The following is a 25,814-nucleotide window of genomic DNA, read 5'->3' as shown; positions in this document are numbered from 1 at the left end:
ATGAAAGTTGTTTTGCTCGTAGACTTATATTTAAGTAAGAAGGAATGTTGATACAGCATGTGACTCACGATGGATACACACCGAGGAGTGAAAGAAAGGCATGGAGGGGATCAGAAAATGACTGCTAGTGGCCATCCTGCTGGGAAAGTATTGTGGCATCTACTCAGAAACAATCGGAAGAACTTTGGTTTGGAATTTTTTGTATAAGCATAAAGTTGTTGAGCATATACATTTAAAGAGCTACAGAATGTGAACTATTCAGATGTGATCAGTGGGATTGCCGTGGGTCAGATATTTATATCCTACACAATAGTAAGTAAGAAATCGTGTACGTTCACCACTGTCTCGTCGTCATTCAGCAACATCTGCAATAGTGATGATATCATGCTGAGCAAAATCCACTCCCTTCGACGGATATCCTAGAGTGAGGAGAATGGACCACATAGCTTATACCACTAGAAGACATCACGTAGCCAAAGTGGCTGAATTGAACAGCACTGGTACGTGCACATATCTCGGTCTCATTTTGATCATCCTCTTGCTCCGCGCTCCAAATGATTTTCATCAGCTTTTGGATCCCATGTGCTTGGCGTCAGGGCCTTCGAAGCTTTTTTAGCGCTAAGAAAGTTGTAAGTTAATGTATGCCTCTTGCGACTGTGTCTCAAGTACTCTGCCTGTACCGAGAGTTCATCAAAGGTATGCAGGATCGGACTGTGTTACGTGTCATCATACACCGAGTCGGGGCTACAGTTCACGCTGTCAGTCATTGGATTTCCAGGTCCATTTTGTCCGTCTTGTTCCGACTCTTACATCACACCCACGATTTGTTCCAATGAAGGAGATTTGACAATGTAAAACATGGATTATCTATCACAATCTTGCTCCATCAACTGCGCGCAATACTCCACCAACTGTTCTCTTTTGTCATGCCGTTGTGCCCAGACCTGTTAGGGGTCAATGTCAAATGCACCAGCTTTGGCGAGGTGACAAGTACCTTGTGGAGACTAAGTACGATGGAAACCTAAGGAACATGGTGTGTTGTAGAGGTAGCCGAAGACAACCCTTTACGTACCCATAAGATGAAACAAGATGTACGATGTTCTCCTCTGGATATAAAGGGAATGAGGTCCGTTGACGGAGAAGCCCAACAGAGCAGCGTTAATCACCGTGACAGCTACACATTAGATGATGCTAGACAAATGTTCTTGGGGATGATGAGTGGAATATGGTCTGTTTACCAATACTTCTGCCGTTACACATTGCTTGTACACTTCCCAGTCTGCTCGCACCACCAGGTCGCCCTGTAGCCTTTCGTCACTTGGGTATGGAGACACCTGCATACAAATATACATGTATCAGGTAGTTGGTACAGAAGCTCACCTTGGGACACCCAAAATTCCCACAACATATTTATACAGCAGAACCCGGAAAACAACGTCAGGACGGAGACAAATGACAGCGGTCTCTCGTTCCCATTTTGAGCGTTAAACACAACTTACTCACATACTCACTCCATTTGGCTAGTCTGTCGTACAGACCCTGAAGTATATATATCCAAGAAAGTCTAGAAAATGGGGCAAGTAGATTTCCATAGCTTCAGGCTTCTGAAAATGAAGAGAGTCTCAGGGCTCCATTTCATTATATTATTTTTTTTCACTATGGACGTTTTTTTTTCAGTAAAATATGTTCTTTTCAGAGACTAGCTGTTAGTCTATCCATTTGGCATACCTGGGTCTTGAGTCGCCTGAGCAGCGCTGGTGGACAGTGGTCAAGGTAGAAGCGTTTGTTGATCATCAGACACTCGACGCCATTGCTCACAAGGCTGAGACTCGGCTGGTCACCAAGGACAACCTGCTCTAGGCCCTGTGTGCAATAGTAAAAAACGCGAGTGGTGAAGTTATTTGAATGAGAACCATAGGGTATCTGAAAGCACGAAACACCGTATCGTAGCGATGTAACACATTACCGATGCATTACAACTGTATAGAGAGACGGCTATGTAGTGTTCCCATGACATGAAGAAGGAACGAGATGACCCACAGCCGAGACAGAAGCAGATGTTCAGCTTAGTGGCCAACGCGCTTTCCTCGTCACGAGGATGGACCTACTTTGATACAATATCGCGTGTGAGTGAGTGAGTTTAGTGTTATGCTGCTTTTAGCAATATTCCAGCAATATTCCAGCAACATGACACCAGAAATGGGCTTCATACATTGCATCCATGTGGGGAATCAAGCCCGGATCTTCGCCGTGACGAGCGAACGCTTTAACCACTAGGCTACCCCGCCGTCCCTTAAAAACACCAACCCTGTACAATATGTGAAGTGCATGGCACATGAGGCGGCGATCGGTAGCCCAGTGGTTCAAGAATTTTCTCATTTCGATGAAGGTCCTGAGTTCGATTTCTCAAATGGGTACTATGCATGGCGCGTATTTCTAGTAAACAGATACATATTCGCTTACCTACTTGAACAGCGTGTCTTACGTAACAGGTCAGTTGTCCATAATATTTAGTGCTCTGAAATAATACTGCTTAAGTTCCAGCAATACTGAGCCTCTATGGAAGAGGTTTAATAACATACTCACAAACACCTGGCCCTTGGTGAGAGTCTGGACCAGCACGAACTCCGGGTTCTCATCTGCTTCTGTTACTGCTAATGGCTGAAGTAATTACACATATACATGAATCTATTGTGGCCAATATCAGAAGGCGCCAAGAGCAGAGCCAAGAATGAGTTTGATGAATCAGTATAAGGAATCAATGAAGCTCTTTACTCTGCTTCTTTGTGTGACGCCTAAGTCAGAAACAGTGGAGCTTTATTGTGGCAAACTGTAAACGGTTGATTTGGGTTAAACTCGTGATTGACATCATGATCATGAATAGAAAGGAGACAGGTTTTCAACAAGTCACCTAGTTTGAGCCCGGACAGCCGTCCCCTTGACAAGCAAAGTTACCGTGCGCCTGTATATTAATCCAGAACAAACGATGATGTATTGTGGAAACATTCCATCTGTAGGCCTCATAAATGGAAGCGACAAACCTCTTTCCACATTCATAAGAAATCTTTGCCCAAAACAGAGTCGATTGTACAATTATGATTATATCATGAGCATATATTTGATTAAGCAGTATTTCAGCTGTATGATGTTGTTTGTATACGAGTAGAGTCTGAACAATTCAGTGATTGCCGCCATGCGATGGCACGACAGAGCATGTGCTTATCACAATGAAACAGAGATGATACCAGGTGTTCGCTAAAAGCTTAGTGTATCCTGCCGAGCCGGAGGCACCCTTCAAAATCATATGCGAAGTCAGTCATTTGTGGAGAACTTGTGGTACAAGTCAAAATACGAAACTGCATCGGACATCATTTTGTCATTGATGCATCAAATTTGGAAATTTGTGGAAATCTCCACATGTCTACCATGAAATTTCTTGAAAGGTTTACTGGGGCTTTGAATGTTTTCACCTTGATGAAATAACGTCTGAGCAAGAGTCACGTGACTGTATTAATAACTCCTGATAGAAACAGCCTTCTCGATTGTACCACAAAAGTTGTGAAACGTAAACACCAAAGGCTGGAGCTGTCGATATATTGTTAATGTGTAGAACACGACTAGTATCAAGATGAGGATGACGTTACTGAAACATACGTATGAGACAACAGGGAGGAGTTTGGACATATCTGTCTGCACATAAAGCTGTGTCGTCGGTGGTTGATGATAAACCATAACTGTAGACAAAGATCCGAAATAGCAGTACAGTGGAATCTGTCTATTACGGACTGGGAACCGGATTGTTAACTCTTGTCCGTTAACGTGTTCACTACCACGATGACTTACCCCACTTTGTTAAGGACAACCAACAACTTGAACATCCATTTTTCATTTCTACGAAATATTGTATTTATACTTTCATTGGAAACAGTTCACATGAATTGCTTCTGCCTCTGTAAATTGCCACGTAATACAATGTATTAAATCAGTAACCATTGCCAACAGTAGTAACAGGGATGTTTTCCAACGTTATTTTTGTCAGCTGCGACCAGATTACGCAGAGCAATTTAACTGTCGGGGATGTTATTTTAGTGTGTAACTCGTAATTATGACAGTCCAGATTACAAAGCCGAGTTTAATAAAATATTAAAAACTGTGTAAAGTGTTTTATGCAAAAGGAAACCCTTTCAATATTTTTCTCACGAAACCAAAGTCTGATCTTTCATGACTGACCTTTGAGGAGACTCCACCGTCGAGGTCGTCTAGAAAGGTTCGGATCCTTCCTCTCTGACTGTCGACGTGGGCGTTGCCGTCATCGTTGGGGCCAGCTACACCACTGTCATCTGGGCAACCCAGGGGAAATTATTGAATGGCACAATATCACTACCCTCTTTTGCCGTGGGAGCTTTAGATTGAATAGCATGCAAATATATAATTGAGATACATTCAGAGGAAAACATGTTTAGCTCTGGTCTTAGGAGCTTATTGTTGAGAGAGTTATCAATGGCGATAATGGTGTCGACTTGTTATTTTATTAATTCATTGCTAATTGTTCACAACAATGTCAAACGTATCTGATTGGATTGGGGCTGTTTGCACATGCGCTGACGTCAAAATTATCTCAAGGCATCAATAGTTCTCAACTATGGATGAGCTGTGTTCCTTTGGAAATATGGTCAATTGATCAAGACTTGATCAGCGCAAACTTATATGTGCAGGATTTGAGTCTCATGTAACGTTCCGTACTTAAACTTTACAACGAACTGTTGAGAAAATGTATATCTGAGCACTAGATACTAGATTTGCCTAAATTTAAGAAATAATCAAGATAAAAAACCAAACAAAAATAACCAAACAAAACAAAATGAGAAAGATGATCAGTTACACACCTAGGACATAACCTCTAATATACCCTCTCATCCACAGGTGTGCAATGCAATATTCTTCTAGTCTGTCTTGTTATGCAAGACACCGCCCATACGTGGGTCGCTGCCCCCCATCGACGTCATAGTGAGGCACCGCGAGGCAGACAGCCATGCGATTGCACCAGACAAGCACTGCTCGTGGAGCGTTACGTCGTCATCACGACATGCAGCTGTGCAGATGAAACTGTATATGCTCCCATTAACATCTAATGGCTGCTCACTCCGGGTTGTGAACTCGTGGGGTCACACAATGATTAACTCATCTTCTCGAGCAGCCTATATCCTATATGTCCTATGTCCAGTAGCCTATATCCAAATCCTTCTTTTTTGATAAAACCAGACTTTGACATAAACTATAGTGGACACCATCTTGCTTCGGGAAGAAGTGTGGTATTTTGAAGTCTTTCCAATTGATTACCTCTCTGTTTGTGTCCTTTAGAAGATTTAACGACACGAGAGTGAACATAATTTGTCGCCACTGTTTATCAGAAATAGGCTTCATTGTACCCATATGGGGAATCGACCCCGGGCCTTCGGCGTGACGAGCGAACGCTCTAACCACCAGGCTACCCCACCGCCCCTTAAAGACACCAAGGCCACTGATGACACTAGCACACGGTCAGGGACAAGGGATTTGTTGGCATCTTTCGTTCTACAACAATAATATCAGCAGAACAGGCGATGAAGACCAACAGATGAGGTATTGTGTGTTAGTTCCTGCTTGTACTATCGTTGCATCGTCAACTCCTATCTTGACTTGAACCGTATAGGGCAGAATATGTCGGAGCTATTCGAGAAGGATGTGCCAAAATACAAGTCTGGTAAGCTTGGATGTTAATCACTGTGCTTCGATAGCATTATATTCTCATACCGTGATCCATACATGGAATGGTGTACAACAATACGTAGTGTTGACGGAGGTTGAGACGTTTTGTTTTTGAAATATTGTGCCATATGCTAGAAATTTCAGTAGATTGTTTCCGTAGATGCTGAAGCGCGGGAGACTGTTCTGTGTGTACAACTGTACCACCGGGAACTGTGAAGAGAATATCATTTCCAAATGGCTGATTGTACCAACATAAGAGCACATGTAGATCTTTGACGACATGACACTGTGATTCGTAATGATCCGATTTAGAATTCGTTTCCTGAAGCCCATGCTTGCAACTGTCGACGAACGGGATCGGTTGGTCATGGTCGCTGACTTGGCTGGGGCATGTCATGCAACCTTGATCGATGCAACTGCGTCATGCAACTGCGTAGATCGATGTTCATCAAGCATGCCATCCAACCTTAACTGCGTAGATCGATGTTCATCAAGTATGCCATCCAACCTTAACTGCTTAGATCGATGTTCACCAAGCATGCCACCCAACCTCAACTACGTAGATCGATGTTCACCAAGCATGCCATCCAACCTCAACTGCGTAGATCGATGTTCACCAAGCATGCCATCCAACCTTAACTGCGTAGATCGATGTTCACCAAACATGCCATCCAACCTCAACTGCGTAGATCGATGTTCACCAAGCATGCCACCCAACCTTAACTGCGTAGATCGATGTTCACCAAGCATGCCATCCAACCTCAACTGCGTAGATCGATGTTCATCAAGCATGCCATCGAACCTTAACTGCGTAGATCGATGTTCATCAAGCATGCCATCCAACCTCAACTGCGTAGATCGATGTTCACCAAGCATGGCATCCAACCTTAACTGCGTAGATCCATGTTCACCAAGCATGCCATCCAACCTTAACTGCGTAGATCGATGTTCATCAAGCATGCCATCCAACCTTAACTGCGTAGATCGATGTTCACCAAGCATGCCATCCAACCTCAACTGCGTAGATCGATGTTCACCAAGCATGCCATCCAACCTTAACTGCGTAGATCGATGTTCACCAAGCATGCCATCCAACCTTAACTGCGTAGATCGATGTTCATTAAGCATGCCATCCAACCTTAACTGGGTAGATTGATGTTCACCAAGCATGCCATCCAACCTCAACTGCGTAGATCGATGTTCACCAAGCATGCCATCCAACCTCAACTGCGTAGATCGATGTTCACCAAGCATGCCATCCAACCTTAACTGCGTAGATCGCTGTTCACCAAGCATGCCATCCAACCTTAACTGCGTAGATCGATGTTCACCAAGCATGCCACCCAACCTTAACTGCGTAGATCGATGTTCACCAAGCATGCCATCCAACCTCAACTGCGTAGATCGATGTTCACCAAGCATGCCATCCAACCTTAACTGCGTAGATCCATGTTCACCAAGCATGCCATCCAACCTCAACTGCGTAGATCCATGTTCATTAAGCATGCCATTCAACCTTAACTGCGTAGATCGATGTTCACCAAGCATGCCATCCAACCTCAACTGCGTAGATCGATGTTCACCAAGCATGCCACCCAACCTTAACTGCGTAGATCGATGTTCACCAAGCATGCCATCCAACCTTAACTGCGTAGATCGATGTTCACCAAGCATGCCATCCAACCTCAACTGCGTAGATCGATGTTCACCAAGCATGCCATCCAACCTCAACTGCATAGATCGATGTTCACCAAGCATGCCATCCAACCTTAACTGCGTAGATCGATGTTCACCAAGCATGCCATCCAACCTTAACTGCGTAGATCGATGTTCACCAAGCATGCCATCCAACCTTAACTGCGTAGATCGATGTTCACCAAGCATGCCATCCAACCTTAACTGCGTAGATCGATGTTCATCAAGCATGCCATCCAACCTTAACTGCGTAGATCGATGTTCATCAAGCATGCCATCTAACCTTAACTGCGTAGATCGATGTTCATCAAGCATGCCATCCAACCTTAACTGCGTAGATCGATGTTCATCAAGCATGCCATCCAACCTTAACTGCGTAGATCGATGTTCATCAAGCATGCCATCCAACCTTAATTGCGTAGATCGATGTTCATTAAGCATGCCATCCAACCTCAACTGCGTAGATCGATGTTCATCAAGCATGCCATCCAACCTTAACTGCGTAGATCGATGTTCATTAAGCATGCCATCGAACCTAAACTGCGTAGATCGATGTTCATCAAGCATGCCATCCAACCTTAACTGCGTAGATCGATGTTCACCAAGCATGCCATCCAACCTTAACTGCGTAGATCGATGTTCATCAAGCATGCCATCCAACCTTAACTGCGTAGATCGATGTTCACCAAGCATGCCATCCAACCTTAACTGCGTAGATCGATGTTCACCAAGCATGCCATCCAACCTTAACTGCGTAGATCGATGTTCATCAAGCATGCCATCCAACCTTAACTGCGTAGATCGATGTTCATCAAGCATGCCATCGAACCTTAACTGCGTAGATCGATGTTCATCAAGCATGCCATCCAACCTTAACTGCGTAGATCGATGTTCATCAAGCATGCCATCCAACCTTAACTGCGTAGATCGATGTTCATCAAGCATGCCATCCAACCTTAACTGCGTAGATCGATGTTCATCAAGCATGCCATCCAACCTTAACTGCGTAGATCGATGTTCATCAAGCATGCCATCCAACCTTAACTGCGTAGATCGATGTTCATCAAGCATGCCATCCAACCTTAACTGCGTAGATCGATGTTCATCAAGCATGCCATCCAACCTTAACTGCGTAGATCGATGTTCATCAAGCATGCCATCCAACCTTAACTGCGTAGATCGATGTTCATTAAGCATGCCATCCAACCTCAACTGCGTAGATCGATGTTCATCAAGCATGCCATCCAACCTTAACTGCGTAGATCGATGTTCATTAAGCATGCCATCGAACCTTAACTGCGTAGATCGATGTTCATCAAGCATGCCATCCAACCTTAACTGCGTAGATCGATGTTCATCAAGCATGCCATCGAACCTTAACTGCGTAGATCGATGTTCACCAAGCATGCCATCCAACCTTAACTGCGTAGATCGATGTTCACCAAGCATGTCATCCAACCTTAACTGCGTAGATCGATGTTCATCAAGCATGCCATCCAACCTTAACTGCGTAGATCGATGTTCACCAAGCATGCCATCCAACCTTAACTGCGTAGATCGATGTTCACCAAGCATGCCATCCAACCTTAACTGCGTAGATCGATGTTCATCAAGCATGCCATCCAACCTTAACTGCGTAGATCGATGTTCATCAAGCATGCCATCGAACCTTAACTGCGTAGATCGATGTTCATCAAGCATGCCATCCAACCTTAACTGCGTAGATCGATGTTCATCAAGCATGCCATCCAACCTTAACTGCGTAGATCGATGTTCATCAAGCATGCCATCGAACCTTAACTGCGTAGATCGATGTTCATCAAGCATGGCATCCAACCTTAACTGCGTAGATCGATGTTCATCAAGCATGCCATCGAACCTTAACTGCGTAGATCGATGTTCACCAAGCATGCCATCCAACCTTAACTGCGTAGATCGATGTTCATCAAGCATGCCATCCAACCTTAACTGCGTAGATCGATGTTCACCAAGCATGCCATCCAACCTTAACTGCGTAGATCGATGTTCACCAAGCATGCCATCCAACCTTAACTGCGTAGATCGATGTTCATCAAGCATGCCATCCAACCTTAACTGCGTAGATCGATGTTCATCAAGCATGCCATCCAACCTTAACTGCGTAGATCGATGTTCATCAAGCATGCCATCCAACCTTAACTGCGTAGATCGATGTTCATCAAGCATGCCATCCAACCTTAACTGCGTAGATCGATGTTCATCAAGCATGCCATCCAACCTTAACTGCGTAGATCGATGTTCACCAAGCATGCCATCCAACCTTAACTGCGTAGATCGATGTTCACCAAGCATGCCATCCAACCTTAACTGCGTAGATCGATGTTCACCAAGCATGCCATCCAACCTTAACTGCGTAGATCGATGTTCATCAAGCATGCCATCCAACCTTAACTGCGTAGATCGATGTTCATCAAGCATGCCATCCAACCTTAACTGCGTAGATCGATGTTCATCAAGCATGCCATCGAACCTTAACTGCGTAGATCGATGTTCATCAAGCATGCCATCCAACCTTAACTGCGTAGATCGATGTTCACCAAGCATGCCATCCAACCTTAACTGCGTAGATCGATGTTCATCAAGCATGCCATCCAACCTTAACTGCGTAGATCGATGTTCATCAAGCATGCCATCCAACCTTAACTGTGTAGATCGATGTTCATCAAGCATGCCATCGAACCTTAACTGCGTAGATCGATGTTCATCAAGCATGCCATCCAACCTTAACTGCGTAGATCGATGTTCACCAAGCATGCCATCCAACCTTAACTGCGTAGATCGATGTTCATTAAGCATGCCATCGAACATTTAATTGCGTAGATCGATGTTCATAATGTCAGTCACTGGACAGACTGGTCCAGAACAGATTATTTACAAGTTGCCGTAATTGCCAAAACATAATAATAAAATAATTAAATAAGAATATAAAACAAAATACCACTCTGGATATAGGAACAAATTCACTGAGACCCTTCCCTAATATATAGAGCAATTACCCACTGCTGTTGGCTCGAATATCACCGACTGTATTGTCCTTGGACATATAACTGTATTTTGCGATATGATATTGTTCATTGACTGACGTGTGTACGGTTATTTCCTGATATCACAATTCTGGCCTATATATCATAATTTCTACTATAAACAGTGTTGATTTGCAAATCACAAGGCAGCACTAATTTCTCTCATTACGTCCTAGCTGCAGAATGAATCATTACAAGGTAAGAATTCACATTAAAACGATATTCACTGTCATTTACGGTACTTAAGAATCATTATGAACTGAAAATCATCTAGCATTGGAGGATCCAGAGCAGATCCATTCCATTTTGTCCTGTAAGTTTATTAAATGACCACTGAAACTCCCGCAGGTGAAAATAATCTGTGCAGCCCCTTCCCCATTTCTCAAACAGTTGTATCCGTTCCTGTCTAGGTTTTGTTTGACATAAGAGACTCAACCGCCACGGACCTGTTATGGTAGTTGATGTCGGCGTTGATGCGTTTGAAATCGTCTCGGCACTCCTTGTCTGAAAAAAAATGTACAGAGCATGTTAGTCCTGGGACTAAGTTGGATCTATTGATCTATAATCATGGGCGAATCTGAGATTTACATCCAGGGTCACAGGATACGACACACATGAGACACGTCACTCTGACGTTCACTTCCGGTGCTCCTAACACATTAAACGTATGTGCAGTGATATATGACTGAATTATTGAAGGCGGAGGATATCCAGCTTGTGAAAGGGTCGAAAAGCCCATTTCTAGAGTCCCCATTATATTGCTGGCTTGCTTGGAAGAGGCGTGAAGACAAATACTTATATCCAACCTTCCTCTTCTGCACCCGACAGACAGCGGACTTGGACATCCGGGGACCGCTAGCTACTTCTAGCTTCCTTTGAGGGGAACATGTCATTGGCCGATTGACTCGCGTGGCACGTCGGAGAAAGCCGTCAACATCATCAGTGACGTCACTGGATTGTGTGACATCAGAGTCCGTGGTAAAACTTGAGTTGAGCGACAGAGAAAGAGGTGATGGCAATGTTCTGTTGTTGTAAGCGAGGTAACGGGAGTATGCGATGACGTTGCTTTGAAAGGCCAGGTAACCACTGGTATGGGCGACTTGGTGATACCGTCCTGTTTTCTTGTTCAGGGTTGGTTGAGCTTTGACGAGTTTCTTTAACACAGTCACTGAACCCTGCATCAATAATACACACAATATGAACCACACGACGCAGAGATTACCTTATATGGGCATGGTCTTGTCGCGGAGTATCCCTCGTTAAACAGCAGAATTGTGCCTAACACGGAGGTACGGAGTCTTTGAACGGAAGTATTGTCTTGCTTTCATAAAGATCCTAAAGACACACTAACTATGACAAAAGTAAAATTACAAATTACAGTAAATTATGTCCTGTCAGTAGAAAGTGTTGATAATGTTCAGCAGCAACTGATGATGTCAGTGACAAAATTATTGGGACAAAATGATATCTGCATTTGGTGGCTTGTCACATATACACATTTTACAATATGGCGTTTCAAAGTTCACCTGGATTTATCATGAAGATGAGGCTAGCAAAATAATACATGAATGCTTACCGACTTCACTACAAAAATCCAGTCAGAGGCGTTGCTGTCCTTCACCATGACGGTCTTGCACCTGTAGCACCAAAACAATGTTCACATACACATTTCTGAGCGAGAAATAGTGGGATTGTGCGAGATTTCACATAAATGGAGTGACATTTGGTGAAGATTACCTATGGCCGCAAGGGGTGTACTTCGACACATTATTTCACGTCATTGAGCTTGCACTAGCTAATTTAAGTCATCTCGATCGAGGCTGGTAACAATATGCATTCATTTCAGGGCAGGAATATCATGATTATCAACTGTTGGTTCCAAAGCGAAAGCAACAAACACTTATAATCGCAAAATATATTTTTGGGTGTTTATATTACGATGTATATTGCACAGATGGCACCGCACAGGTGGTCGTATGTACACGTGGAACTGGTGGTTACCGGAAGTAGCAGAATGTGACGAGCTTAGCATCCGCGCCTGTCAGCAGCTCTAATGGCCAGTCCTGGAGAAACGCCAGATTTCTGAAAATAAGTTAAAGTCATACCAGTGGATGTTTTAACAAAACTTCACAATCAAGTCAGAACCGACATTTTGTGTTGCTGCAGATATTTGTTCTCGTTCACCGTTATCAGGGCAAAAGCGCGTTAATTCAATAGATATTCCAAATACGGGATCATATATAGTCATGGAAACAAATATGGGAACACACAAGAGTACAAGTGTTCCCTTTGAATTTAAATTTTCACCCACAGGACAATATATGCCTTGTGAAGAAACCTGGAAATGAATATAGGAATACTTGTACTTTGATGTGTTCCCTTATTTGTTTCCATAAGCATATATACTCAGGAGTACTCATCGTCCGACGCACAACGATCGCGCTATAAGAAGGTGCAGGGCGTCACGCTTACCCTAGGAACTCCAGGTGGTCGGGGTCGTGAAGGCTCCGTATGCCTCCCACCATGAAGATACGTCTGTAGTTCTGTTATAGGAAATACTAGTACTCTTAGATACACACACTGGAGATACAATTCCAAAACACGCACTAGAAGGTATAGTAGAATATACATGCGAGAATACTGGAAGGATGGCACTCACATGCTTATATACGTGAACGCACGAGTATTATTGCATTATTGAATGAACGCACTGAAGAATATACTCGAATAAACGCACTCAAGAACATACATAAAACCCTGAAATTTACACTCGCCCAATGGTACATTCAGAGAAGCACACACCAAAGTACACTCAGGCAAGCACACTCAAGAGTACCCTCAGACACATTCAATACCTACCTCCTCGGTGACCGCGAGGAGCTCCACAGGAGTCTTGGTGATGATGGATGATTGTCTGGTGGTGCCACTCATGATAGCCAGTTCCTGACACACAATCACACGTAACACTTCACAACAAACGAGAATACTAAACACCATTATATATCTCTGTTTCGAAAATGATTCTCATTGAAGTGGTCTGGACCGTTCTACGAAATGAACTTTGTTATAACTGTTCGTAACTCCCATACTTTAACGATATCCTTCGGCAAAGAAGAGGTCTAGAATTTAAGGCATTATTATAGAAATCGAAACCCTTTTTAAATGAAGACTGACACTGTACATTTGTATTTGTTCCGAAGTGTTAAAGCAGCGTCAGCACTGAAGACATATGTAATTTGTTTACACGAATGAAATATGCCCCTACCCCAAAGCTGTGTCCTCGGGTGAGTTCCACCGCCGTCTTGGCGTATCCACTCTCCTGCAGGACGGCTACCATCACTGCGAAGCGCAAACACAAAACAGTTGTGTTATAAACGTCAGTGTGTTTGGTGTGGCCACTATGTACTCTTATAAAAGGCCAAAACCACTAAATGAGCCAATGTTAAACGTAGTTTCTAAGTTTGGATGTGTGCATGTGAGTGCAACTGCAGTTGTTTTCCTCTGTGTGTGTGTGCTGCGTGCGTGTGTGCGTGTGTGATGCAAGTATGTGGTATACCTGTGCCAAGAAGCAGGAAGTAGAAAAATTCGGGCTGGCGATGCTGCTTGACAATCATCCGTTTGGAACCAAATCTACAAGAAATATACTGGATCAAACATCAATCCATGAATGGAATATAACTGTCCAAAATGAAATTTCTTACAATTTTAGCCTTATGTCATTGCCCTTACAGTGTTTCACAATGTTTGTGTGGCCGACAGCCTTTCATTTCTCTTTCATTCCATCAGAAGGCTGTTTCTCCACTGTCCCATATAGGGAGTTGTACGTGCTACCCGTATTTGGCTCACCACCCAAATCACGGGCTTCTAAACCTGACTTCACATTCAGTTGCCATCAGTCATCCATCACACATGCATGGCTGACACATCTTTCTAATGTGACGGGTGAGCACTATCTCTATCTTTCTTTCTTTTTTTTCTATTATGTTAAACATCTAATTATCATTCAGCAAACATGTATATTTTAAACGATCGCGCATAAAATACACATATCTATCGCGTATCACTTTCTAACTTAAGCACGTTCCTCTTTTTCAGTAAGTTATGAGTTGGCCATGTGTCCTTCCAAATCAATAATAATCAGTAATCGCTAGAACAATTCTACAATAAGGAAATGTCTAATAAACTGCAAACGGTCGTAAGTAAGTATCACAATAATCTAACTCACGATTGAAAAGTACTGTATCTCGCAAGGTGTTTCTGCATCCTGATTGGCAGGTCTTCTATTGCCCTGATGCCCCGCAGTGCTATCATCACCTGAAGGTTGGGGTTAAAGATAAAGGGTGGTATAAGTGTTATAGTGCAGGGCCTTCTTTCATGGTGGACTAAGATGATCGCAAGTCACTATGCTTACTTTAGTGCAATGTAAAAGAATTGGACATAAGGTTATCCCTAGTAAAGTTTTGCTTCGTTAAAGGAACTCCAGGGATGTAGACAGGAAGCCATAAAACATACGGGATGACACAGACCTTGCAATGTGACGAAGGGGTGCTTACAGCAGGTGCAACAACTGCATAACAACGGATACTACACGATATATATTCGTTCAGAGGTACCTGTTACCCCCAGACGAATGTTTATCAGGCGTCAGCATGCTCTCTAGACTGATCGCCCGTTTGTTAGGCCTAGACTCGGACAGCCGGCAGTTAGCTGTAATAAAACTTGTACACAACCACGCGCATAGTGTCTCACAATATCGATCACTGGATTGTCGGGTCCAGATTTTGTTATCTACATGCTTGGACACATTTGAGTCATACGCTGAGTAACAAACAAAGAGATAACTGCAATAAATTGTTTAGACCGCTTATCCCTCCAAAATGTGTAAAGGCTAACATCAAAACCCATCTTTTCATATTGTACTCTTGAGGGGAGTCGTTCCAGGTCCTCAAAGTAACTCGTGAACCTTTCCATTTGATAGCACACCTCCCTCAATCGCACACTGAAACATCCATGTAAGGATGTCCAGTCTTGACTTGACATGGTCATTGTCCATTACAGAGTTAGTATACCTACATGGTGGATCTCCTCCTCTGTCCTGTCGTCTGGAGGCTTGGACAAAATCCTCTGACCATCTCTGGACATGCGCATCTGACAAACACAATGTTCATTACATATCCAAAGATTTTCTAGAGCTATCTTCGCCACTACAAAGCACATGTGATCTTACATGCTCTCAAGTGTTATGAGATTCCATCGTGTTTGTCCATCATCCTTAAACACAGACGGTCGCTTTGCAGTGTAGGCACGAGTTGAGGTTTACGCCATACTCAGCAATATTAAAGTGGCGGTTTGTTCTTAATAGAGTCTGGACCATGCAAATGCCGTGATCGACAGCATCAGCATCGCTCTTCGCAATTTTGATAGGATGACGTGTGTGAACCAAGAGAGTGAACCTGACAACAAGATCCTGTTAGTAGCCTCTTACGACAAGCACGGGGTACTGAGGGTCAGTTCTGATACCCGGCCCTGGTGCCGACGAAAGTGAACCGATGCGAGATCATCCCACATCGAACCACACAAAGCAGAATGTTTCGAGACGGACTTTGTTTGCAGTATTTATCATAACCTTAAGGTATTTGGTCTCTACATTGCTTTAATGGCAGGTAAATGAACGTGTTGATGTACGGAATAGTGATGAGTGACTGAGTATGATTTTACGCCGCTTTTAGCAATATTCGTCATCACACAGCTTCGTCCTGTGGAAATCAAAAAAGGTCACTCTGCGCGATGGGCGAACGCTTTAACCCCTAGGATGGTCGTCTGGCACCTATAGCTGTTCAAAGTCGCATCTCATGGGATGATAGAAAATAGTTACTTGTCCCGTTTATGCAAAGGGGGAAGCTTTGATATACCAACCTGAGTATTGGCCTTATAATCAGCGGGGTCAAAGAAGATGTAGTGATTCTTGTCAATGCCCAGCGAGGTCTTCTCGATGGTGTCCAACTGGGAATAGTAGGGGCTGTCGCTGCTGCGGGAGGAGAATACATGCAGTAAACTATCTGTATACTATATTCTTAACCCAGTCATGAGGGCATTGTTCACAAAACGGCAACCGTAGTATCAAAATGATTGGAAAAGTACCTGCCTCTCTAGGGCACTGCATCTTCTGAACAGGTTGCAGAATGCTTGGACCACGCGAGCCCACATCCTGAACTTTCCAAGCAGCTTCTGTAGGAGCGGTAGTTGAAGAAGATTAGTTATCCTGGTCTGGTCGCCCTAATCACGGTAGGTATGGTGAAACAGGACTAAGTGCGGCGTTAACTGACTCTAACGGTGACGGGAATGCAAGTACGTCGTGTCTAACTAAGCACTTCATTCACCCAGTGCCCAAAGAATAACCCCCATGTCTGTCTTAAGGCTGCCCGTCTGACCTTTCGTCTCCTCACCGGCAGTGGGGTATCTTAGTGGTTAAAACGTTGGCTCCTCACGCCCAAGATCCAGGTTCGATTCTCTACAAGGGTGTGAAACCCGTTTCTGGTGTCCCGCTGTGATTTTGTTTGATTACGGCTACAAACGATAAAACTAAACTTACTCACCCCTGCCACTATGACATTTACACACCCACACCCACACCCACACCCACACCCACACCCACACCCACACCCACACCCACACCCACACCATCTACCTTCGCCCTCTCCGCCTCCTCAGCCTCAGTGAGTCTGTCCTGGGGATGCGGCCTTCTCATCCACTGCCTCGTTCCAACCGACCCAAGGGGTAGTGAGTTTCTTTTCAGTGACCCACGGGAACCCCTCCTCGTTGATCCAGCCCCCCTCCAATCAGACGCACTGATGACACTAGACCCTGAGAGGCTTTGGCTGGATGACCCCCTCCTAATGGGTAACGCCTGGGGTATAGACAGCTGCTGTTTTGACATGGTCAGTCCGACTGCAGAGTGTAGCACCTGCCGGCTCACCTGTCGGTGTCTGTCCTCGTGCTCCTTATCTGCAAGTGTAACATGTAATAACCGCTCAGTCATATATCTGGAACAATGTTTGATGATCACTGCTACATCACATACCTGTAACTAACGTCTGATGATGATCAACCCTACGTCGTGCACCTGTAACTAATGTCTGATCATGATCAACCCTACGTCACGCACCTGTAACTAACGTCTGATGATCATCAACCCTACGTCGTGCACCTGTAACTAACGTCTGATGATCATCAACACTACGTCACACACCTGTAACTAACGTCTGATGATGATCAACCCTACGTCACACACCAGTGCCTAACGTCTGATGATGATCAACACTACGTCACACACCTGCACCTAACGTCTGATGATGATCAACCCTACGTCACACACCAGTACCTAACGTCTCATGATGATCAACCCTACATCACACACCTGTACCTAACGTCTGATGTAAAACTGTAACTAATGTAGGGCGGTGACAACTACTTGATCACGCACCTGGATGCAGATCCTGGCGTAAGCGTTGACGTGATGGCAGTATATTAGGCAAGGTAGATCTCTCCCGCAGATTCCCGTTAGAACGCCGTATAGCTGATCACAGAAAGTACCGAATTAATACGACACAAACATAAACCAGCAAATTAGAAATGGGAGGGGTGGTATTTCAATATGTGGGACAGTATCTATATTATTCAAGAGTATACATCTAGCGTTTAACTACCAGCTGTGGGCTGAATGAGAGTGGATTTTGAAATGGCAAAATCAAATCAAGAAATTAATAGTGTCATTTCAGTTCTTGTTACCTGTACTTACAAATAGAAAGTTCAGTAAAACAGATCAGGTCTCAGACTCGCCTTGTTTTGTGATGTATCGCTTTTCTTTCAAAGAAAGGTAAATACAGAATGCTATATTTTTTCATAGGAAGTTACTTTGAGAATTGATTTAAGAGTACAATAAAGAACATTACAGGAGAGCAGGGCACAGAGTATGGCTGTGTTACTAGAGCGAGGAGTCCTTGTGCCATGAACCCTCCCTCTGTTCAGTAACATACCGAGTCTGTGAGAATGTTATGGAGACGTACTGAATCACAACTTTAAAAAGAAATGCTTCTTCACGTCACTTATTTTGATACACCATTTAAGTGATTCAAAAATAATATGTTACTAAATATCTCCTTTAACATGTTATATTTCAGCGAAACCCTTGTAATCAGAACGATAAGGGTTTTTGTAAAACTTCATGTAAATGTTGAAGTAAAGAGCTACCGACAAAAAATATATTATCGGTGTACATTTTGTCTTAATCAAGGAACCGCCAGCATAAAACGTCTTTGTGTATATTTTGACATTCTACAACGTTCCGTAAGCGTGGTATCACTGCAAACGCATGAAGAAACTTTAAACAATAACGAAAATACAAATAATGAAAATATCAAAATAATTGTCCAAATATGTTCTCATATAGTCATGCATATAGCAAATGAACTTATAACCCAGTCAACGGGACAACGCATACTGATTCTCAGCTCCCTGGGAATCATGCAATATTGTCATGTTCAGTCGTAACTAACAAACATGAAGTTCATGTAGTTTGGTCAAACTTTTCAATACTTAGGAACATAGTGATCCACGCGCTACTAACCTACCTGTAAGATATATAACGCTCGTATATTCATAAATCCATCAAACTGCCCCGTAACCGTAGTTGATAATGACCGTTGTTCCCACCTGACCTGACTTCCAGTAACCCATAAATACCCCTACCACAGGTAGTCCTGCTTAATTAGTTTATTGATATCGTGACCTGGCTCAGGTAAGTATTTCACATACACTTACACCTTTATTGTCCGGAACGTGAGCTAGCAGTCACGCCAAGGATACCCTTGTATCACATTATGCTTAACAATCACTCCTACCGAATGTCTATTGTCCAAAACTATGTTTTTTCGCTATGCAAGAAGGCAAAATTAATTTCGATTTGGGCCATTTTTTTCGCTATAACGGTAAATTCGTTTTCAGAAAAACCTATAAATAATAAACAGATTTACAGTTTACCAAACTTTATAAATAATAAGTAATTACCTTGCATGTTGTCAGGCTGAACCGTTCATCTAGTTAGGTCAAGTCGAGTCGTTGTTTCAGGGATGTAATAACACGCAGTAGTGTCCACATCGAAATGTAAAAATCTCAGCCCCCGGCTTCTGCTACATCACAAAACAACTCAAAACGTAATATGCAGGATAAACGTTAAATTCAATTTGACCATGAAACCCCGTTCAACGAACAATGAGCCAGTAATCCATTTTCCCCTTAGCTTCTTAGACAGTTCATTTTCTTCAGAGTGAACATAGTAGCAATTTATGTTTCTGATTAGACTATTTGTCGGCTTATCATTCAATAATCTATGATCTCCCGAGCAATGTAACTAACTCTCGGAGTAAATAGAGACAAAGAACAAAACAAAACGGTGTTCATGGTTAAACGTTCATTGGGTTAAGTATATTTGTTCCCCGAGCCTCGACAGATACTATCTGAAGTGCAAAGTTGCTCTTTGAGATATGTGTGAGTTACACAGACGTACGTCAAGCTTTATGAACTTCGTGACAAATGGTCCCTTGCATAGCGGACAGATCACAGGAGAGTGAGAGAATGACTTGGGTTTTACGCCGCTTTTGGCAAAGTTACAGCAATATCAAGGAGGAGAACCCCAGAGTAAGACTTTCCACGTTGTAACCATGTGTGGAATCGAACCTTCGTCTTCGTCGAGACGAGTGAACGCTTAGCCACCCCACTGATCCAGCATACAAGAGATCAGAAGTTGAGTAACATCGGTGGCATAGAATAGCTAGATGAGGCCTGAACCGATTTGGCGAACTAGGAACTTATTCACCCAGCAGGAACATTGGGTACCCGTTAGGGTGAGATGGTATAGTGAGTGCTAACCACCACGGGCCTGTCAAGGCAACTTAGGTTGTATTATTCCGAGGGAGTCGAATGAAAATGCAGTGCAGATTTATCTCTAGACCGATATATATGCATAGTGTGTTGAGCATTTACATTGCGTATGGACACTGACCCTGGCCTTGTCATGACGCCGTCGGATTTCTGCGCGTCTGTAAATGTTGTCGCACTTACATCTTTCAGTCTTCACTAAGAAGGTGTTTTACTATACAGTCCAGCGTTCATTCCAAAAGTGGTCTCAGCGTTACACCGAGTGACAGGGGCGAATGTAATAAGGGTCCTATCATATACATACTGTTACACTGGTGTACCAAACTTAAGTTCATCGACTAACAAATTATTATTCATATGATTCAATTAACTGGACTGCTAATTGACCCGAGCCTAGGTTGAATTTATTGTTAGCCATTGGAGAGCCATTTCATGAATGGATGTGTACTTGTATCGGATTGGTAACGTGCTTAATCTCTTAATGAAAATCTCGTTTCGTAGAGATTAATTCATACGGTTTCATCAACGTTTTGCTTGTTACGCCCAATGAGGTCTGGTTCAGTTTATGATCGAGACTAGTTATTTTATGTCGTATATGTTATAGGTTTTAAGCAACTAGAGAAGATGCAAGCGGGAGCAACAAACCGGGCAGTGATTAATCATTCGGAGAACATGCACGTGTCACAACATTATTCGGAGAACATGCACGTGTCCGTGACAAGCCGTGTAACGTTTCCTGGGAGCATACATTTCAAAGCGAGGTGTATAGAGTTTATGTTAACCGAAAACATGCACGTGTCACAAGATTATTCGGAGAACATGCACGTGTCCGCGACAAGCCGTGTAGCATTTCCTGGGAGCATACATTTCAAAGCGAGTTGTACAGAGTTTATGTTAACAGAGAACACGCACGTGTCACAACATTATTCGGAGAACATGCACGTGTCCGCGACAAGCCGTGTAGCATTTCCTGGGAGCATACATTTCAAAGCGAGGTGTATGTTAACAGAGAACACGCACGTGTCATAACATGAAGTGAGTTGTTTAAGCTTTAAGAACGTACACCTGTTCACAACAAGACGTGTAGTGTTTTATTTACTAGAGAACAAGAATGTTTGATTGGCATGTGGTCTTTAAGCATCCCCTGAACATGCACATGTCCACAGCAACGCGGGTAGTAAATATGTCATAAAAGAACACGCACTTGGCCTCAAAAAGACGGGTAGTTTTTATATTATGTAACAGACCAAAACATGTACGTGTCCACAACAAGGCGGGTAGTGATTAAGTGAGCATGAGGCTGTAACTCCACGTAACTTAGAGGGAAAAGCACACATGTCATTCTATCCACCCGGATTCGATGCTGGGCAGGACGAGGAAATCCTCAGAGATCTCTAGGGTAAATGTTGTCATTGACATAACTCGGTCTCGCAGCTGGGAAGACATGTTTACCCCGCAGCTTACAGACGTTCTCTGCGGCTACCCAGCTAAAGCCCCTCTTTAATTAACCGCTTAGCAGACTTGTCAGCATATATAACAACACAGGTACTCACTTGGAGAACCTGTTTTCTTTAGATATTCCTGAATTTTTCAAATCGATTAGGAAGTGTTTTGTTATGAGTTCACTTCCTACCATGAGAACCAGAGTGTATGTTGAAAGGCAATTAGCATCTGAACCATAGTTGATGAATTCATGCAAGCTACTGGGAATGTTATGTAAGTGAGTGAGTTTAGTTTTACGCCACACTCAGCAATATTCCAGTTGTGTGGCGGTGATCTGTAAATAATGGAGTCTGGACCAGACTATACAGTGATCAACAGCATTAACATCGATCTGCGCAATTGAGAACCAATGAATATGTCAGCGAGCCTGACCACCCGATCCCGTTAGTCGCCTTTTACGACAAATATAGTCCCGTTTCGTGGCAAAGCATGGGTTGTTGAAGGCCTATTCTACCCCGGATCTGTTATTCTAGTAGCACCGGTCGCAAATGTAATCGTAAAAACTACGCGGTTATAATGGAAACAGGTACCCCTGTGTTTTACAGTATGCTGTATCGCATCGTATCATGCTATATCATTATTATCATATTACATTATATCATATGTTATTAACTATATATAAACTGAGTAAAACAATACACACAACAACGACATAGGGCAACACACCAACAGGGGAAAATGTAAATATACATATACATATACACCATGCACGAGCTATTTTCAGCCATGTACCTGTTACCACGCTCGCGACTTTACACGTAATCGTGTTTGTCAGTGTCATCGAATAACAACAGCATTAGATCGGCGAATAACTAGATTTGTCTTTTACGCGCACCTATCTGTTATTGCCATTTAAGTACCTACTGATCAATACTTTAATGTATTGATACCTCTCTAACCACATTAGATCCTTTTTTGAGAGATGCCGGTAACGCTTCATATTAACTGAAATCTCTGTTATATATTATGTACTATTCATAGGTCTCAATTATTTACGTAATAATGGCAAATGAATTATTATTTGGATTTTATGTAAACGTTCGCACCTGTGCTAACAGTCTGCTGACAAGGGGTATATCTGATACAGCGAAATCTGTGAATGTTGATGAGATATGAGACACGCTATATCAGGTAGGTACAGTTCCGGTATAGTTTACTGTCCATACATACATTCGGTTAGAAGTACCTGAGGAAATCCAGGTAACGTATTCAAACTTACCCGACCATCACGTTTGGTGAATGTCACGAAACAATCTACATCCAAATCCAACTTTCAGACAAGAGTTTGATAATTTGGTATGAAAGCACTTATGTGTACTCAGACATCGGACTCTTTGTTTCAGTGCTACACAAATGTAAGGTATGTAAGTTCCACCTTCTTCATATCTCTTAAATCCTACAGTTGACAAAAGCATGATATTGAGATCAGTAGACGGAGCCAAGTTGCACGCTTACAGTTGAGTGCACGTGCTGCATGGCCGCCGTTCTGTCATGCGCAATCCAGCGGTAACTAGGGTGCGGCCAAGTGGTGAAGTGTGAACTGCCCCCTGCGTTCGATGAGTGTTTCAAACCTGGCACTCATATATCATCGTATCAATAGATTGTAATAACGATGGAGCTGACAAAGTGCTTTGAGGATTTACGGCTCTTGGTTTCGCTGATAAAACTTGGCGTGTAAATATATTCATCTGAGCACACATACACAAGAAGTCCCAAGGGTAAAACATCTAGACGGGGAACTGCAGCCCGGGAGACGCACAAAAGTAATGCCAGTCAGATAAGCAAATCCCATTTAAGTCATAAATAGTGGGTACAGACGTACACAACGTTTTGGAAAATAGAGGGTGCTTTCAGTGAACATAAGTTCAGATACAAGCGATAAATAAATGTAGGTTTCTTTTAGAGTTGACAGTCGTATCCAGCAATGTTCCAGATATCTGAGACGGCGGTGTGGCAGCCTACCGGTTAGAGCGCTAACTCGAGACGCCGAAGATCCTGGTTCGATTCCCCACATGGGTACAATTTGTTAAGCTCATTTTTTGGTGTCCCCACCATGATATTAGTGACTGAGCATGAAATGGGAAACGATCTTCTTAGTAGTATAGCCTTTTCCTATGCCCCAGGAGCCAGGACATTAGGTGTAATAGATAAAGGGCCTGTCCGGAGAGGCGATAGTTCGATCCCCTGGTAGCGTCAACAGTAGTTACAAGGTGGCCTGATGTTCGGCTTTAAGGAATGCAACTAAGGATTTGAGTCACTGTTTTGTGTCTGAGTTTGGTTTCCCTGTTACTTGCGATACGGCACATCCAGGGGTTCAAAAATGCCAAGTGCCGGGATAAGTCAGTTTTCATTTCGGGCAATGAAATAATGGTATCTTAATTGTCCGTGGACTACTAGACTTATATCTTCAAACTACAAATAATCTTGGATTTCATTTCATATCTGCTCATAATGAATCTAATAAAGTACTCAATAATAATGAAGTAGAGCTAGTAAAGAGTGAAACGATCACTCATCAATAAATAGTACAGTAACCATTGACTTCACGCATTGTGTCATAAAATCAGGACAAGAGGAAAACGTGACAAGTGACTTTTCAAAATATTTTTGAACCCCTGCACATCATGGAGAAACAGAAACAGCAAATGAGTTTATACCTAAGGCCATAGAAATGTGACCATTTATATGGTAAGACTGAATACGTGCTTGTGTACGTGTACATGAGTGAGGCTGGTACACAACTCAAGTCTGTGGCTGTACTACAGTACAACGCCGCAAACTGACATTGATACCCCTTTCTGATACACTCTGCTGACTTCGAGCCGATCAGTCCTTGATCTATTCCTCGAATGTCGAGAACAAGGCAGGACAGCAACAATTTCTCATCTTTTAAAGTCTTTCGGTATGAGGACACCAGGGTTCAAGTCAACAACATTCCAATACGCCTTATCGACTTGACAATACGGGTGATTTGTAGTGAGCAGTCATGATTGTTTGATCCGCTACATTATATTTGACAGTTGATCAGATGGTTTGATATGCAAAGTTACACCCGACAGTTGATTAGGTGGTTTGATATGCTAGGTTTTATCCGACAGTTGATCAAGTCGTTTGATCCGCCAGATTATACCCGACCGCTGATCAGATGGCTTGATATGCTAGTTTTACCCGACAGTTGATTATGTGGTTCGACCCGCCAGATTATACCCGATCGCTGATCAGGTGGTTTGATATGCTAAGTCATACCCGACAGTTGATCAAATGGTTTGATCTGCTAGTTAATACCCGACCGCTGATCAGGCGGTTTGATCACCAACTTATAATTGACAGTTGATCAGGTGGTTTGATATGCTAAGGTATACCCGACCGTTCATCAGGTGGTTTGATCCCCCAAGTTATAATCGACAGCTGATCAGGTGGTTCCATCCTCAATAGCATACAGTTACACTTTTATCCGGTCAGTGATACCAGACAAGTGTCCGTGTGCTCCCCGCTCAGAGCAACCTTGGCTGTCCTAGTCTCGTTTTAGTTACATTTGGTAACATTGACAGTGTTAGATACCACGTAAGATTAGGGCATATTGAGATTGACATTCCAAGACACGTTACGTTTTGTATTTTACAAACTGCATTTTAACAAGTTTAACACAATCAGTGGTTTATTTTGGATATAAATATGTTCATTTAATATGAACACACTCTTTTCACCTGAATCTTTAAGAAGACTTGCACATGCAACCTACCTTCTGGGTTACCTCTAGATCCTCCCCTTCACACTCTCCCTACACGCACCTAGCGTCATCGTATACGGCGACTGTTCAGAGCAGATCTGACTTATCCGACCCTGCAGCACACACTATTAGCTGCCTTG

The 25,814-nt window shown here is 43.1% G+C and overlaps 1 protein-coding gene across 1 annotated transcript; it reads right to left on the bottom strand.

The window, feature by feature from the left end:
• Positions 1-183: 183 nt before the first annotated feature.
• LOC137297351 (cyclic nucleotide-binding domain-containing protein 2-like) lies at positions 184-17,544 on the bottom strand. Its single transcript, XM_067829360.1, has 17 exons — positions 17,194-17,544; positions 16,651-16,733; positions 16,422-16,533; positions 15,579-15,653; positions 14,731-14,819; positions 14,062-14,135; positions 13,771-13,844; positions 13,365-13,448; positions 12,978-13,048; positions 12,507-12,587; positions 12,082-12,142; positions 11,312-11,680; positions 10,952-11,009; positions 4,231-4,340; positions 2,587-2,661; positions 1,729-1,863; positions 184-1,334 (listed from the first exon to the last, which is right to left on the bottom strand). Exons 1-17 carry the CDS (start codon positions 17,542-17,544, stop codon positions 1,182-1,184), a joined length of 2,055 nt encoding a protein of 684 aa, XP_067685461.1. The 3' UTR covers positions 184-1,181.
• Positions 17,545-25,814: the final 8,270 nt, after the last annotated feature.

The sequence above is a fragment of the Haliotis asinina genome, chromosome 9, assembly GCF_037392515.1.
Source record: "Haliotis asinina isolate JCU_RB_2024 chromosome 9, JCU_Hal_asi_v2, whole genome shotgun sequence".
In the NCBI taxonomy this organism is placed as follows: Eukaryota; Metazoa; Mollusca; class Gastropoda; order Lepetellida; family Haliotidae; genus Haliotis; species Haliotis asinina.
Note: the sequence above shows the minus strand (reverse complement) of the source record. Positions and strands in the feature narration are given on the sequence as shown.

Bases quoted from the DNA above. Each gene is read 5' to 3' on its own strand.
- LOC137297351 (XM_067829360.1), bottom strand. From the start codon at position 17,544: ATGACTGAGCGGTTATTACATGTTACACTTGCAGATAAGGAGCACGAG. The intron at 13,449-13,770 runs GTAGGGGCATAT...ATTGTGTGTCAG, and splicing joins CCCGAGGACACAGCTTTGGG to GAACTGGCTATCATGAGTGG. The intron at 11,681-12,081 runs GTAAGCATTCAT...TTATTGATGCAG, and splicing joins GGATTTTTGTAGTGAAGTCG to GGTTCAGTGACTGTGTTAAA.